Below are 18,295 nucleotides of genomic sequence, written 5' to 3'. Positions count from 1 at the left end.
TACGAGGAAAGGTTCCAACTTAGCTATAAACGGGCCAGGTGCACACTTGACCCTGAATCCCTCAAGTTGGTCCTGCTCCGAGGAGTCCCTGAAGACCTCTTAGATACCCTTCACATGTTAGCTGGAGGAGATATTTACCAACTGCCTTATGAGGACATAAAGACTGTGTTTAGAAACCACTCTAGGGCAGCCCGGAAACGAGGTAGAGGAAACCTCTTCTCAGCTGGTATTCCTTTCTCCAAACATGAGTTTGCAAATCAATTAGAGGATCTCAAGAGTGAGGTGAGACAGACCATTGCCATGCAACTTGATACATTCAGGATCCAGCAGAAGAAGGAAGAAGCTGAGAGGGCCTTGGCTATCTTCTGCCCTAGGTGTACAAGGAAACACCCTAAGAACGAATGCCCATTACATTCGGTTGAAGTATGTTTTGTTTGTGAGGAGGACCATCCCACAAACCAATGTCCAACCTTACCTGGGCTTAAAGCCATGTATCAAGGGACAGAAGCCCCCACCGAACCTCTCTATTTCCTCAACCAAAGGAGGCCACAAGGACCTAGACCTTACCAGCAGGGAATGCAAGGGGCACCCCAAGCTTATTACAGCCCCAACCAAGCTACTCCTATGCCTTCCTGGGGTCCCCCTGCTCATCCTTCCTAGTCTATGCCTCCTCCATGGTCTTACCCACCTCAGTACCATACTCAACCCACTACTCAGTCGTATCACTCACATGCCCAGCCACAGCCTCAGTGGAATGCACCTCAATCGGGGTGGAGGCCCCAGTACAACACTCCTCCCGCCATTTTGCCTCCACCACCATTTCAACCTCAACCATTACCTCCTGCTCCTCCAAGGCAACCTCAAATGCCTGCTCAACCGAACCCGAACCCCAACAACAGACAGGCCCAGTAGGTATATACTGGGGAAACATCATGCCCTACCTATGTTGTGGAGATCCAGGAGATCAATCTGCGATCTGGAAAGACTCTTCCGGATCGCCAACCTCCTCCCCCAGAGGACGAGGAAGACAAACAGGAAAGTGAACCAAAGGCTATTCCACCCTTTCCTGAGAGACTAACAGCCACCACACAACCCAACCCAGAGGAGGATGAGCTTCTGGGAGAGCTCAAACAGTTGTGTGTGAAAATATCACTTCTCCAAGCCATCAAGGATGTACCAATATACAACAAACTGGTTAAGGAAAAGTGTTTCAGACACCCAGGCAGGCGAAAGAGGGATGCTTCAACCATCAATGTCATAGGACAACTGTCTGACCTTATGTTGGGACAAGTCATCTGCCCAAAGTATCTAGATCCTGGGAGTCCTGTAGTAGATGTCCACATCAATGGCACCATCATACCTCACACCTTGATTGATCTAGGGGCTGCCATTAATGTGATGACCAGGGATACCATGCTCAAACTCAACCTTCAGGGTTCCTTGAGGAAGACCTCGACAGTCCTAGAACTAGCAGATCGCTCCACCGTGACTCCCGAAGGGATTGTGGAGGATGTCTTGGTCTCTGTTGACTCTTGGGAATACCCTGCAGATTTCTTGGTGCTGCAACCAAAGGCAAAGCTCACTGGATATCCTCTTATTTTGGGAAGGCCTTGGTTAGCCACCGCAGATGTTTACATAAGCTGCCGTGCAGGAAACATGACCATCAAAAATGGTCCTATGTCCAAGCAGCTAGTCCTATACCCTCCTGCCCAACCCTCATTAGAGCATGACTTACCACTTTGGTTGGAGGAAGGAGAAGAGGATGAGGTGTACTCAGCACCTTTGTGCACCCTAGACACCACTAGGGGGGACCCCCCAACCGAGGATGATTTGATTGAGACCTTGATCCGGAATCCACCTCCCAGTGCACTGTCCTTAGAGGAATTGGTGGAGGATGCCCAAGCCAGCACTTTAGTGGATCTTTGTGCGACCAAACCTGTCACTCCCAGAGTCAAGAATGTGGAGTTCGGCCCTGAGAGAACGTTAAAGATTAGCTCCTCCCTATCTCCTTCCCAGGAAAAGGAGCTGTGTAGTCTGTTGGCCAGTCATCTAGATGATTTTGCTTGGAGCTATAAGGAGATGAAAGGAGTCCATCCTTCGGTCTGTACCCATCACATCTACATCAAAGAGGATTGTAAACCGGTTAGACAACCCCAGAGGAGGATGAATCCAGCCCTTAAGGACATTGTCAAGGACGAATTGCAAAAACTGTTGGATGCCGGATTCATTTACCCCATCTCTGATAGCGAATGGGTGTCCCCTCTGGTGTTGGTTCCCAAGAAAAATGGGAAGTGGAGAATCTGTGTGGACTACCGAGAACTGAACAAAGCTACCAAGAAAGACCATTTTCCTCTACCTTTCATAGATCAAGTGTTGGATGGACTGGCAGGAAAGAAGTTTTTCTCTTTCCTAGATGGGTTTAGCGGGTACAACCAAATCCAAATCAGCCCGGAAGACCAAGATAAGACCACCTTCACTTGTCCTTGGGGTACCTTTGCCTACCGAGTTCTTCCCTTTGGACTATGCAATGCTCCTGCCACCTTCCAGAGAGCCGTCTTGAGCATCTTTTCTGAGCTGGTCCATGATGCGGTGGAAATCTATATGGATGACTTCACTCCTTATGGGTCCAACTTCCAGGAAGCATTGTCCAATCTGGGAAACGTCCTAACCAAATGCATTGAGATGAACCTGTCCCTTAGTCCTGAAAAATGTGAATTCTTGATGACTGAAGGGACCGTGCTAGGCCATACCATTTCTTGCCAAGTGTTACAGGTGGATCCTAACAAAATTGCTCTCATCAAGAAGGTTCCACCTCCTCAAAAGGTAAGGGATGTTCGGAGTTTCTTAGGATTAGCAGGGTATTACAGGAGATTCATTAAAGACTTCAGCAAGCTAGCCTCGCCATTGTTTGGCCTGTTGGCAAAAGATGTGGAGTTTAAATGGACTGACGATTGTCAGAGGGCTCTGAATGAATTAAAGGACAAGTTGGTGTCTGCCCCAATCTTGAGAGGTCCAAACTGGGCCCTACCTTTCCACATCCACACTGATGCCTCGAACAAAGCCATAGGGGCAGCCTTAGGACAAGTTGAACAAAAACTTCTGTATGCCATTTACTTTGTTAGCAAAAACTTATCCAAAGCAGAACTAAATTACACTGTAACCAAGAAAGAATTCTTGGCTGTGGTCCATGCACTGAACAAGTTCCGACATTATATCACTGGCTATCAAACATTTGTACATACTGATCATGCTGCAATTAGATATTTAATGAATAAACCAGATGTGAATGCTCGTATTATTAGATGGTTACTTTTGTTGCAGCAGTTTGATTTGACTATCGTTGACAAACCAGGTAAAGAAAATGTTGTTGCTGACTTTTTATCTAGATTGGATTTATCTGCAGATGAGGATGGAACAGTGGATGACCAGATGCCCGATGAACATCTGTTTGCTATTTCAGTACTCTCTCCATGGTTTGCTGATATAGCAAACTACCTTGTTTCAGCACAGTTCCCTCCGCACCTATCCTCCAGAGAGAAGAGCAGAATCATCAGAAAAAGTGCCTCATTCACTTGGATCGGGGGCAACCTGTTCAAGCTTGGCCCTGATCAGATCTTAAGGCGTTGTGTAAGGGAGGAGGAAGTCTTTGATATCCTCCTCACCTGTCATGATGGGCCTTGTGGAGGACATTTTGCAGCAAAGAGGACTGCCTTCAAAATCCTGCAGGCAGGTTACTATTGGCCCACACTTCATCAAGATGTCAGAAGGTATATCAGCCAATGTGACCGATGCCAGAGAATGGGGAAACCGACTCAAAGGGATGAGATGCCTCTCCAACCTCAAGTGACTCTTGAGCCATTTGAGAAGTGGGGTATGGATTTTGTGGGTCCAATCAACCCTCCTTCGAGGCAAAGGTCTTACATCATTGTATGCACTGACTACCTGACAAAGTGGACAGAAACTAAAGCAATCAAAGCAGCGACAGAAGAAAAGGTGGCTGAGTTCTTAAGGGAAAACATCTTCTACAAGTTTGGCTACCCAAGAGAGCTAGTCACCGATCAAGGAAGCCAGTTCACATCCAACTTGATTGAAGACCTACTAGCTCATCACAAAATCAAGCATAGGACTTCCACCCCCTATCATCCTCAGGCAAATGGGCAAGTGGAAGTCTTCAATAGAGCATTGGAAGGGATTTTGACTAAGGTGGTGAGCAGCAGTAGGAAAGATTGGGCAGATCGCCTGGTTGAGGCCACATGGGCTTAAAACACCACTTGGAAGACCACAACCGGCTTCACACCTTATGAGCTGGTCTATGGGAAGAGAGCTTTGCTATCAATTGAATTTGAATACAACACTTTGAGGATGGCAGCTCAGCTGGACCTAGATCTCAGCCATGCCCAACAAGAAAGGTTATTGCAGCTGAATGGATTGGACGAGCACCGAATGCAGGCCCTCCTTCACTCAGAAGTGGTTCAACTTCAGAGAAAGGTGTGGCATGACCAACACCTCAATGACAAGCAGTTTCAGCCAGGAGATTGGGCGTTGTTGTATGATTCCAGGCATAAATATTTCAAGGGGAAGTTGAGAACCAGATGGCTGGGACCATATGCAGTGGAAAAATGTCATGACAATGGATCTGTTCTTATTCGGACCATTGATGAGGAGGCCATCCCCATGCTTGTCAATGGGCATCGACTGAAGATCTACAGGAAACCTCTCTCAAGACAAGATTTCATCAAAACTGTGGAGAAATCAGTGTTGGTCATAGGGAAGGGTTCTGCCTCTGTTTTGGGCATACCCTGAAAGATCTTAAAAAAAAAAAAAGGGAAAAAAAAATAAAGATCCTTGGGTGAAAACCTTTCTGAGGCTCCCAAGGCGGATGGTAGGGGTGAAAACCTCGTTGAGGCGCCCCTGCTGTCTTTCAAAAAAAAAAAAAAAAAAAAAAGATCCTTGAGTGAAAACCTCTCTGAGGCGCTTAAGGCAGATGGCAAGGGTGAAAACCTTATTAAGGCGCCCCTGCTGTCTTTCAAAAAAAAAAAAAAACAATGAACAAAAAAAACAGGGACAGCAAGTTCACAATGTGGCAATGCATGCAGGTTGCAGGTATTCTATGAAGGAGAGGAGGTCTCTCAACTCAAAGTCACGGGTCCTTATCATGCTACCAGGAGACCTCACCAGCACCTCCTCCAAAAGCACTCATCTTCTCCAAGGTATGGGCACGATTTCATCACAGCTTAGTCTTCTACAGGAAGCTGCAGACTTTCTACAGGAAGTTCTGTATTTCTACAGGAAACTTCCTGTAGAAGTTCTGGACGGCCCAGAATTCATTGTGTGGGGAGATCTAACGACCAAGGTTCGACATGGAGGCATGCAAACTACTATTTCCTCCATCACACACTGTTGTCACCTCCTTCTACCACCCCAGTTGACATGCAATAAAAGTACCTGCACAATCAAAACAGATCATTGAGTTATCAAGAGGAAGCGATTCTGAAATGGAAAAAAGATGCTGAGATGCCATGCAATACCCATCACAGCTATCCGAGGGCCCTGTGAGCATGATCGTGATGCCACTGTCTTCATCGTTCAGCATGCACCCGAGGAGGAAAAACTGCTACTGGACATCCTGCAGGAGTCCCGTAGCAGTTAAGCCAACTAGAGTGTACACCATTCAATCGCCTGTAACATGCAATAATAACGCGAGCACATGCAGCCGAGTCATAAGCTTCATCGTCAGCAGCCTGCGCAAAGGGACCTCCGGGCCTGTGCAATTAAGCAGCAGCAAGCAAATATAGTCATCGTCGTCCTGAAGCCTGAGAAATCGTGTCGCGGCCGCACAGGTAAGTGCCTCGCCCTTTCTTTTGTCGAATTACATGAATATTACTTTGAAATGTTTGCAAGTATGAAATGAATGGGTTGAGCGGGTGTATGGCCATTCAGCTAGCCACGTCGACCAGTTAGACGGTCTAGTCGGATGTGTAAAAGGTGGTCGTGGCAAGAAGAACGGGTAGTGGACACGTGAGAGCCATCCAGTCGGGGAAAAGCGCGTTTTAACAGAAATGACGGCGGCGGATCTGCGGAGAATGATGCGGCAATCAGGGAACTTGCAGTAGAATGATTAAGTGACGTCGTCCAACGGTCCGGCAGGGACAACTTACCCCCGCGCCACGGATTCCGCCGGATTCAAATCTATCGGCTAGATTGCCACCCCACGCATTTATCATCAACCGTTTAGAAGTCGAGTGAGCATCCGGATTCCTCTGAAGCTCGACACTCCAAGTCTTCGGCCGTTTGAACGTCTGATAGCAGCACAGAGAGCGCAGAACCACTGCAGTGTTCTCCATACCCCGTGCGCTATTTCTACAGGAAAGCTGCTTCTACAGGAAGCTCACTGCCACGAGGAAAATTAGGCTCTTCACGTCAAAGGTGGTGAATTAAAGGTAAGCCTGAACCTTGCCTCCCATGCAATTGGTTTCGAGGGTGGCGGAGTCGACGTTCTACAGTCTGCTCATAAAATAATTGCAAGTGTTGTCTGCTGTTTGCATGAATTGTCGTCGAGGTGTATGTAAAGTCTCCTACAGGATATAATTTGTAATTAAGCCCTGTTAAAGCTCATTGTTGGGCTCCAAAAATGGCACTCATTACCATACATTTTTCACCTATGCTTCCATCATTTCACTCACTATTCATCACCTTGTCACTCCATTTTTCCTACTATTCACCATTAATGGGTCTCATTCATATTTTCCAAATATTGTTTATTTTTAAGCATTTTTGAGAGAAATTCTTGATTAAATATTAGAAAATAATATATTTTACTTTATATATGGAAAGTGGGTTGTTTTGGTGACATGTGTAGGTTGCAAGGAAGCTTCCAAGACACCTTTATGTGGCCTTGAATGATCAAATTCGAATTTGATAAGATAAACCTCATGGAGAAGATCATGGAGAAGATCATGGACCTCATGGAGGAAATCATGGAGGATAGGGTTATGTGTCTAGATGGTTGAGAAATGTATGGAACTAAAAGAGAGATTAATGGATCATCATTATGAGTTTGTTATCTCCTCTCATTGTATAAATAGGAGTACCTCCTCCATTCCAAAGGGAGGACTCTTAGAGCATTGTATCCAATTGATGATGGAATAGAATAAGGCTTCATTTTTTCATATATTTCCATTATGTAGTTTTAGATATAAATTGTGTGAATGTAGGATATGAATTTATGTAGTTTTAGATATAAGTTTTCTTAATGTAGTATATGGAATAATTTGTCTTGTTCTTAAGAGAATTGAGCTCACTCTAAAAGGATGAGAGAAACATGTTATTTCATATTAGATCTTGTTTCATTTCATTGTTTAGATGTTTAAGGATTTGATTGGTGAATGAGTTTTGAATTAAAATCTTATCAGCATGTGAGAGAACAACCAAGGGTCTAAGTTAGACTCTCTCTCCATTTGATTTGCATGATAATTAAAATTCATTCTTTTGCTTTTATGTTTCAAGTATCATATGAGGAGATACCAAGAGTCTAAGTTAGGCTCTCTCTCTCCAATGATTTATATGGTAATTGAAATTCATTCTTTTGTTTTTATGTTTCAAGTCATTTCATTTCTTATGCTCATGAATGACTCTTAGTTTAGTTTGGATTAGTATATGAGAGGACAATCAAGAGACTAAGTTAGTCTCTCTCTCTACTTAAATCTAAACAATAACTAAGTTCATTCTCTTGTTTTCATTTTAAGGTTTTAGTTTCATGTAATCAATGATTTCTCTATGATACTGTAGGGAAGGACAACCAGGACCTCCTTAGTTAGGAGCCTCTTCCCTTGCATATTGTATTGAATCTTAAATAATTTCATTACACATAGAGTTAGTTGCCTACTCTTGCATATATATTGCTGGCACCATCACAAGCTTACGAGTTTCCCTGGTCGATAATTTATGCAGCAATTTAAGCCCAATAAATTGCTCAACATTTTGGCGCCGTTGCCGGGGATGGTGCTAAGGGATTAGGCATTAGAAATTTAATTTAGTACTAGTATTTTTCTTTAGACAAAATAACTTGTGAGACCTGGTGACAGCAGGATCTTCACAAAGAAGTTTAAGTTTGAGTTTTCTGATAGTTTAGTGTTTAGCTAGTTTTAAATTTCGTCTTTTCAAGAACACCCCCCCTGCATGAATAAAAACAAATCAAGCGATGAGTATGCTCTCTTCCTGCGCTTCGTGCGATCAGGAAGATCAGAAAGTCCATTGATTTGGTTCAAATAAAAAAAAACTCTTGCTGAAGAATTAATTTGCAAAAAGAAATAAAGAATTTTGTGAAAAAAAACATTTTTTAATTTTTAGATGAAATTTAGTTTTTTATTTTAGATTTAAAAAATAAAAAAATTTAATAATATATGTATCATATATACATATTATTATTAAAAATAAAAAATAAAAAAATAACCATTTCTTCTTCTTCTTTTTTTGATATTAAAAAAAAAAAAAAACAAAAACAAAAACAAACTAATGTTTAATAATAAGTTTTAATAAAAAAAAGGTTGTTGATTTTATAACTTTAAAAAAAAATTTCAACTTAAATAACAAATTAAAAAATTTTGTTTTTTAATTTGTTGTTTAACAAAAAATCTAAAGCAATAAAAAAATCAACATAAAAAATATGTTTTCATTTATTTTTCTTTTTAAGATTTGTTGCTAACTAAGCAATGGAGTTCAGATATTGGATTTCTAATTGAACTCGGGGGGCTTAAAGATCCAATTCTTGGAACATCCGAATTGAGTCGCTGCTGCTATTTTATGATCATGATTTCAGATCGTTTCTCCTTCTCCGTTGCACCAATTTGGTAAATTTGCAGTGTCTGGGGTTTCGATCCCATGGCTAACCTTGAGGGAGATGCAAAGGGTGCTCAGTGGATTGAAGAGGTTGTCCCATTTTTCCAAACAGTTCGCCTACCTCGCTTGGTCTATGTTTCTAGAGAAAAGAGACCTGGATTCAATCATCATAAGAAAGCAGGCGCAATGAATTCGTTGGTTCGAGTCTCCGCTGTTCTTACAAATGCTCCTTATATGCTGAACTTGGATTGTGATAATTATAGACTTCATGATGGAATCGAGTGCATGATGGGAAACTCCCGGTTTTGAAGAATCTGCGGGTTTCAATCATAAGCGGACACAAACCATTCAAACCTGCAAAGCTCGACATACAAGGAAAAAAGAAAATCAAGTTCTGAAAAGCTCGACATACAAGAAAAAACAAAATCAAGTTCTAATGACGCGCCAGCCAGACATTGCAATTTGGCGTTTGATTAAACTATCTGTGCAGGCTCTCGGTGCTTAGTTATGGCAAAATAAAGAACTCTATACATAGAAAGAATGGATTAAACATGATCCCGTGATAAATGCCATGACTTTTCTATGAAGATAACGCCTCTATTCAAGGGAATCGGGGGAATCGATCACTGGACAAGAAGAGAAAGATCGTACCTCAAAGACCCTCGCAGAACAATTTAGCTACCAGAGGTTGCCTCTGCGACGAATAACAGCTGAAAAATAAAATTGTGTAGAGGAATCGAAGTTTGGAGGTGGAAATTCCAATTTCGTAGGAAAATTGTTGAATCAAAGAGACAGAAACCACCATATTCTGGGTGAAACTTAGATCAAAAGTCCTAGGACATGTCGCACTTTTGGGATTCTGAGATAAAGCCTTAACAGGATTGCGCTGAGAATCGAACCTGAGCTAGTTGCCTATTATGGGCAATGTTACTTCCAGTGTGGCTGCAAGATTTGCGTTTTTCCCTCTAGATCCATCAAGTTGTAAGCTGTGTATAGATGGGGGAAAATTGTACATGACGAATGTTCCCCGTGATAAATAGGGTCGCCCGGCAGTGGTCGTCAGAGGGCGAAGCGCCCGAATTTGTTTGCAGATTTTCTGGTGTCGTTTAGATGGGTGTTGATAGTCCCCATCGTTCTGCCTCTGTCCTTCTTGTTCTATCAGTATGTGTTCACCTCGACAAGGAATGAAATTAATCTTCAAAGACTTCGAACGTCCCATTATCACAGTTAGCATCTCTGCAATGAGAATTTGGGTCATTTCAATACAGGTTGGCTCGCGCGAGGCCCCGAGCTTCTTCTATTTAACAATGCCTTCTGCCTCTAGTTTTCTTCACTCCTTTATGGTTGATGCTCTAGGTTATTGGAACTATCACTCTTCGGTGCTTCACCTCTTTAGTTCCTACCAGAATTCGTATCTCCAATTCAGTATGGCTGATAGCCTGGACCCTATGTAGAGCTCGCAACCATGATCAATAGAATGTGCAGGCGGGCAATCAAGAAAGTGCAGGATCGTATCAAGAACCGGCGCCCGAAGTCCGACAGGATGATCTGCACGGGACGGAGGCCGTGGCTGGAAGTCTCCATGAGGCATTCCGAGCACAAGCGTTCTCACAGGTTCGAGGTGGATCTCTCCCATCTCACAGACATTGTGTGGGTGGACAGGGAGAGGATGCTCATCAAATGCGAGCCCATGGTTTGCATGTCAGAGGTTAGTGCCGCCGTGCTGCCTCTGGGCATGGCGCCCCAGGTGCTCCCCGAGCTCGATGTGGGCGGGGTCATCAATGGCTACGGCATCCAGGGCAGCAGCCACCGGTTTGGCCTCTTCTCCGATAAGTGCGTTGCCTATGAGCTCGTCAATTGCTAACTAAATAATCTACCATTCAATGGTAGTTCCGACTCACTCCCGTCAAGGAATACATTAAGGCAACTTATATCTACTGAATACTTCAATCCGGTCAGAAATTAGCAACAGATATTTTCATCCTGCCTTGGAAGTTTAGGTCGGTCTGCTCCAGGATCTTCCCAGAGTTTCGCTGCTTCCTCAGATGACTACTAGCCGGTGGCCAAAACAAAGAAACAAAACCGAATCCCCTTGATCTGCCAGACTTTTGATTCCACATAACCCTTGCATCTGAACAAGTTGGATATAACCAGAGTTTTACCTCATAATTATCCTAGTGTTTGATCCCTGGATCCCTGGGCTTTGCATGTGGAACGCCCGTTAGTTATATTGACTGTGAATGGGGTGATGAAGCCCAAAGAACTCTTCTTCCTCGCCCCCGAGTCACCTGAAACCACGCCTTTCCAGTCGGTCTCTCCAGATGCCTCCAATGATAGCAACACTTCAAGCGCCTCCGCTGCCACCCTGTTACTTCTTTTGATCGGGTGCGTCGGAGTTTGGATGTTATAGGCACAAAGTAACCGAGGTTCTCGCTGTTTCGATTCATGGTGTTTCTTTTCGTGGCTATCAGTGGATCAGGTGCTTCAGCGGAACCGGCCACCATCAAAGTATATCCCTTCACCTGCCAACATGCACGTTTTGTTTGGATTTTGTTTCCATTTTTAGTTTAAACTGGTTTTGTATTTATTGTAATATATTATATTTTTATATTTGTTTATATTTATATATTTTCATTTAAGATTGGATTTATTTTGATTTATATTTGTATATTTATAGTAATAATTTTGATTTGTTTTGATGTTTTTAGATTTGTATTTGTATATATTTAATAATAATTGATTTGATTTGATTGATAAATAATGATTGACCTGTATTAATATAAATTATGATTGTATTAGTATATTAATTATATTAATATATTAATATGTTCTAATTATATTAATATGGTTAAAAAAAACATTTTTATTTTATATTTATTTTTAGTTAAAAAATTGGATTTTCTTTAAAAAAAAAAATACTAACCAATTAGGTTTATTTTTAGGTTTTCCTAAATAAAATTGTGTTGATTTTACAATTGTAAAAGAAAATTCAACTTAAATAATAAATTAAAAAATTTTAATTTATTGTTAAAAGTAAAATCAACATTAAAAAAACACACACATACTTTTCACAAAATTCACATAGGTTTGAAAACAAATAATGGAACTTTTGGAAGCAAAACTTAAAAGACCATTTGGTGGATTTGCTGATTAACTTGCATAGAATGCACAATGTAATATTGTTGTATGCTTTTACAATGTACTAATCCGCAGGACACAGCACATGCCAAACTTTTCGCCATGCACAAAGTCAGCTGACACAAACAGGGAGTATAACATTTCCATGGTTATTTTAAGAATGGAATGATTTTAATATCATGATTAAGTCAAATTCAAAACTTTGATTGTCCTTAATTTGATTTATTTGGTATAAAATTTTTGCGTAAGAAACATGAAGCAACTGGCCATTTCTTCATGAGCACACTTATGTTTTCTTTGTACCAAGTTTTTTTACAGGTTACAGGATAATCAAGTGATCATAAGGAGATTACATTATGTGCACAATTGGTCTTCCAAAGACTAAGTCATGACATATTCTAAAGACAAATCCAACTCTACAACCACTCCTTTGCAACTCCCTTTTTGCAAAACATTTTCCACCAATTGTCAATCCATAAAAGCATCCCATTTCCGTATCCATTTTTCACAGCAAGAGTTCTTATTCATACCCCATGCATTTCCTTACATCCATCCATTTCCCCTGTCATTATCATTCACCTTCATTTCAGCAATAAAACCCTGCTTGAGTCAAAGTCCTAGAGTCTAAGTATCATTGAAAAAACACCTAGAGGCTTGCATGCCTTAATGGCAAGTACTCTTGCCAATGAACAATGGGAGTACATTAATATCCCTTGTTCGTTGGATCTTGTAGGTGACTCGACTACGACAAATTTATTCGTACCTACAAAGATGTGTTAGGCATCCTGACTCCCATTGGAATCAATGGTGGGAGCTCTTGTGTTGGCTAGGGGCATTCATTAACGGCCACTAAGTCAACAACTTCTTGCTATGTTCGACATCGACACATTTAATCACATAGTAAGATTTGTGCCATCGAGCGTTGAAGACTTGAAGACCCATATTTTGTAGCAGATGAAGCCAATTTCTTTTCATTGTTTATCAGTTTGCCATCACTTGAGGACAAGTCAATCAATAAGGCTGGGAGGGACATGTAACTTATATATATTTTGTATACCTTCCAAGCCTTATAGATTTTCAGCCATATTTAGTAGACTCATCAGATTCATCATCCAGCAGCAGAAGATCCAGTAGAAGATACGACTTTCAGCCATGTTCAACAGACTCCTCGGATTCATCATCTAGTAGCAGAGGATCCAGCAGCCGATACGACAACACAGACCCATCTTTCATCCACAACTTGAAGAAGAAGCTTCAGATCAGAATTGTGGCAGCTGAACATGCATGATTCATCCACTTCCTTAGGTAAGTAAGGTATGATGTTTCCTAACCTTTAATCTTGAAATTCTTTTTTAGATGCTAAAATGATGATATTTGGAAAATATTCCACTATTTCACTATTTCCTTTCTCATTTAAAATTGCCAAAAACCATCAGTTGGGGAGGGGGGAATTTCACACTTCATTCTTTTTCCTCATTCATATTACATCTTAACCCACATAGTCTTCTCACAATAAAAACTACTACAAAATGATGAGCATATGATTGATCTCAACAAAGTAAATAATGATTGTAAACACAAGAACCAATCATTAAAAAGAGATCTCAACAAAGTAAATAATGATTGTAAACACAAGAACCAATCATTAAAAAGAGATCAAAGTAAATAATGATTGTAACACAAGAACCAATCATTAAGAAGAGATCAATGTAAATAATGATTGTAACACAAGAACCAATCATTAAAATATGTCAATGCTTTGCAAACAAATAAAAGTTATCCAAAGATGTGCAAAGTTAAAAGGAAGCTCATTTAAGAATCAAATCAAATAAGTCATTGTAGTAGCTTGCATGAGGACATGCAAGAAATTCAGTTGGGGAGTATGTTGGGCTCCAAAAATGGCACTCATTACCATACATTTTTCACCTATGCTTCCATCATTTCACTCACTATTCATCACCTTGTCACTCCATTTTTCCTACTATTCACCATTAATGGGTCTCATTCATATTTTCCAAATATTGTTTATTTTTAAGCATTTTTGAGAGAAATTCTTGATTAAATATTAGAAAATAATATATTTTACTTTATATATGGAAAGTGGGTTGTTTTGGTGACATGTGTAGGTTGCAAGGAAGCTTCCAAGACACCTTTATGTGGCCTTGAATGATCAAATTCGAATTTGATAAGATAAACCTCATGGAAAAGATCATGGAGAAGATCATGGACCTCATGGAGGAAATCATGGAGGATAGGGTTATGTGTCTAGATGGTTGAGAAATGTATGGAACTAAAAGAGAGATTAATGGATCATCATTATGAGTTTGTTATCTCCTCTCATTGTATAAATAGGAGTACCTCCTCCATTCCAAAGGGAGGACTCTTAGAGCATTGTATCCAATTGATGATGGAATAGAATAAGGCTTCATTTTTTCATATATTTCCATTATGTAGTTTTAGATATAAATTGTGTGAATGTAGGATATGAATTTATGTAGTTTTAGATATAAGTTTTCTTAATGTAGTATATGGAATAATTTGTCTTGTTCTTAAGAGAATTGAGCTCACTCTAAAAGGATGAGAGAAACATGTTATTTCATATTAGATCTTGTTTCATTTCATTGTTTAGATGTTTAAGGATTTGATTGGTGAATGAGTTTTGAATTAAAATCTTATCAGCATGTGAGAGAACAACCAAGGGTCTAAGTTAGACTCTCTCTCCATTTGATTTGCATGATAATTAAAATTCATTCTTTTGCTTTTATGTTTCAAGTATCATATGAGGAGATACCAAGAGTCTAAGTTAGGCTCTCTCTCTCCAATGATTTATATGGTAATTGAAATTCATTCTTTTGTTTTTATGTTTCAAGTCATTTCATTTCTTATGCTCATGAATGACTCTTAGTTTAGTTTGGATTAGTATATGAGAGGACAATCAAGAGACTAAGTTAGTCTCTCTCTCTACTTAAATCTAAACAATAACTAAGTTCATTCTCTTGTTTTCATTTTAAGGTTTTAGTTTCATGTAATCAATGATTTCTCTATGATACTGTAGGGAAGGACAACCAGGACCTCCTTAGTTAGGAGCCTCTTCCCTTGCATATTGTATTGAATCTTAAATAATTTCATTAGACATAGAGTTAGTTGCCTACTCTTGCATATATATTGCTGGCACCATCACAAGCTTACGAGTTTCCCTGGTCGATAATTTATGAAGCAATTTAAGCCCAATAAATTGCTCAACACTCATCTCGAGATAGTCTTCGTGAATTTTATGCGTGGCAGAGGTGTAATTCTATGCTCTGTCCCAAAAGGCTAGTTTTTTGCATCCGCCACCTCCAGCCAACGTAGCAGTTTGTCACCATGCCGGGTGGGTTCATCAGAAAGGAACCAACTGACTCCAAGAAACTAAGAGAGAACCCTGAGGTGGTGAAGCTGTTCACTCGCGCGCAATGGATGTCATTCTGCGACAAATTGCAAGGGTATGATGATGAGGTGGCAGAGGAGTTCTTGCGGGCTCTGAAGCCAAAATCCAAGACATTAGCCACTGTCAATTTCAGGGGTTTGAGTCTCAGACTCACCCCACAATTCATCAGCCGAGTTACTGAGCTCCCAATGGGGGTACCATGGGACAAAGAAGAGAGGAAATTAGGCCAGCAGGCTAAGAAGGAATTCTTCCCGCCAGAGGAGCAGTTCTTAGAGGATAAGAACGGGGTTCGCAGGACTAGCTTACTGCCACTTTGGAGTGAAGTCAGCCTCCAAATTATGAAATACATCACCTGCGAAGGTCGGTTTAGCATTGTGTATGGGTACCATTTTCGGCTACTTACAGAATTAAGGCATCAGATGGACCTACCTGCGGAGAACAAATTAAGTATTCCCTACTTTCTACTGCAGTCTATGACTGAATGTGCCACCAAGTTGAGAGAAGGCACACCAGACCAGGTAGCTCATCACGGGCTTATTAAGCTCCTCGTGGAGGATGCACTCCACACATACAAAGTCCCTCTCTCATGGGAAGCCTTCCGAAATTTGACCAAGGATGGCGATATAAAAATGTTGACCGAAGAGCTTGGTTCCTCCAACAACGAGGAGAAGGAGTCAGTACCCGCAGGGAAGAAAGAAAAAGGCTAGAGACCCACGGCCAAAGCACCGAAGACAGAGAAAAAGGAGAAACAAGAGAAAAAGGGTGCCAAAGAGAAGGAGGACACACCCATATTAACGCCCAGAGAGAAAAGATTGCAAAGCAGGGTGGACAAGACTGAGCAGGTCCACGTCAGCAAAGGCACCTCGACAGCAGCCTCGACCAAGTCAAAAAGCAAAACACCCTCAGCAAAGCAAACTAAAGTGGTGCCACCTGTTTCTACAGGAAAACCAAAACCGGCTTCTACAGGAAGCCAGAAATCAGCTGAAAAAGGGCCTTCTACAGGAAGCCCTGAGAAAAGAAAACCCAAGGAAAAGAAAGCCGACGTTCTTGCAAGGGAGGCAGCAGCCGTGCTGGCCGCCCTCAGTACACCTCCTAAGCCAAAGGAAAAGAGAAAGAGGGAGGCCCCTCTATATTTTAAAGCCAGGAGAAGTGTGAGAATAAAAACGGGCAAGCCACAGCCTCCATCCAGCAACCCAATCACTATAGAGGATGCCCCTACTTCGCCCAAGGAGAGGTCCCCCTCAAAGATATCAGTCACCTATGAGAGGGGGAGCCCGAAAACAACTACTTGGAAAGAAAGATTAGACCAATTGGCTTCAAAAGCCCGGCTACAGGATGCTGAGGCTGCTCTACAGGAAACCTTAGCCCGGCTTAAGGAGACAGAGAGAATGGAAGGAGAAGCACCCTCATCACCACCGAGGGAGGGCGAAGTAGAGCCACCAAGAGAAGAAAAAGAGCATATTCCGGAGCCTAGCCCTCAGCCAAATCTGAGCTCATACTATAACTTCTTAGAAGCTGGTAAAATTATACCACAGAAATTCACTGTGCCACTGTTCTTTGCATTGGAGGAAGAGAGAGTACGATCACACACGTGGATGAAAATAGCCAAATCAAAAGGTGTGGCGGACATAGGCCCCTTGGAAGAGCAACTCAAGGAGGCCAGAAGGGAATTAGCTATGGCTAAACACGTGGCAAATTTCCAACGGGTGTTCCTACAGGAAGAAAACGAAAAACTTAGATTGCAGCTACAGGAGTTGAGGAGAGGAACAGGCACATCCTCCGGGGACATCACAGTAGAACAGCAAGGCAAAAAGGAACTGCACATCGGTCTTGGGGAGCCAACCACACATCTACAAGAAGCAGAGCTGCAAGCACAAATTGAGGTGCAAGCTCTCAAACAACAGCTGCAGCAGAAGGAGGCACAATTGGCCTGCATGGCCAGTTGGGCCATGGATGCTATACAATGCAGACAACCGGAAAAATCCTATGGCCTGTACCTGAGAGACCAATGGCTACAATTTCAAGTCAATACCTTGGCGCAAAGGGGTATCTCTCAGCTCCAAGACCCGCAGCAGTTCACTGAATTATGCAATACCAGTTCATCAGAGGATAAGGCCAAATTATCAGAGTTCTACCTCCATAATTTGGCCCTTCCTAATGTGACTTCATGGGATCCCAACACGGTCTTAGGGGACATGCAGTTAATGGCACTTGCCTCATGGTTGAACCATGAAGACAAAAGAGCAGCAGAAGCCAAAGCGGTCATGAACCGAGAGCTGAATGAGCCATTACTAATTAGAGCAGAACCAGGGGATCTCAGCACACCAACACTTATCCACCGACCCTCAAGCTTCATTGAAATATATGGATCAGCAAGCCCAGGCCATAGCGCATTTTGAGGATATGGAGAGACTGCTAGGGGACAACTGTGTTCACGCTTGCACCCGCCGATGGAATACATTGGCCCACAGTCTAAAAATCAGAGAGTATCATACTCCAACTCGAATGAGGGAAGCTCTAGTACGGGTGCCCCTTTATAAGAAATCTATGCAGAACCTCCAGGCCAGCTGGATTGGCCTCAAGCTAAGCCCACCTCTGCTGTTAGGATTGATGGAAGGCAACACAGAGAAAGATGAGCATGAACAGTGGGAAGAGGTGGAAAGAAAGGCTGGGTTCCATGTCAGTAAGGAGGACACTACTGCAGAAGCTTGGGATGTGAGGGTGGCAGTAAAGGCAATGAAGGACGAGGAGCTGGATTAGTTGCTCAAGGATGAGCAATCATTTTAGCTGGGGGGTGATGATGAGCCCCAAATTTGGTAACATTTTGGGCTCATTTGGCCTAACTACCCTTGCTCAACCCTTCATTTTTCATAACTTATGCATCATTTTTTA

The 18,295-nt window shown here is 41.9% G+C and overlaps 1 protein-coding gene across 1 annotated transcript; it reads left to right on the top strand.

Annotated features, from left to right (window-relative positions):
- The first annotated feature begins 8,880 nt into the window (after positions 1 to 8,880).
- Positions 8,881 to 10,702, top strand: LOC149160544 (delta(24)-sterol reductase-like). The gene is made up of 4 exons (XM_089434635.1): positions 8,881 to 9,088; positions 9,879 to 10,005; positions 10,085 to 10,091; positions 10,295 to 10,702. The coding sequence occupies exons 1-4, from the start codon at positions 8,881 to 8,883 to the stop codon at positions 10,700 to 10,702; spliced, it is 750 nt and encodes a 249-aa protein (XP_089290761.1).
- Positions 10,703 to 18,295: the final 7,593 nt, after the last annotated feature.

This window comes from Pinus tabuliformis, chromosome 5_2 (genome assembly GCF_031772625.1).
Source record: "Pinus tabuliformis cultivar Carrire ecotype Pingquan chromosome 5_2, CPIR1, whole genome shotgun sequence".
In the NCBI taxonomy this organism is placed as follows: domain Eukaryota; kingdom Viridiplantae; phylum Streptophyta; class Pinopsida; order Pinales; family Pinaceae; genus Pinus; species Pinus tabuliformis.
Note: the sequence above shows the minus strand (reverse complement) of the source record. Positions and strands in the feature narration are given on the sequence as shown.

Bases quoted from the DNA above. Each gene is read 5' to 3' on its own strand.
- LOC149160544 (XM_089434635.1), top strand. From the start codon at position 8,881: ATGGCTAACCTTGAGGGAGATGCAAAGGGTGCTCAGTGGATTGAAGAG. The intron at 9,089-9,878 runs GTGATAATTATA...CGTGATAAATAG, and splicing joins TTATATGCTGAACTTGGATT to GGTCGCCCGGCAGTGGTCGT.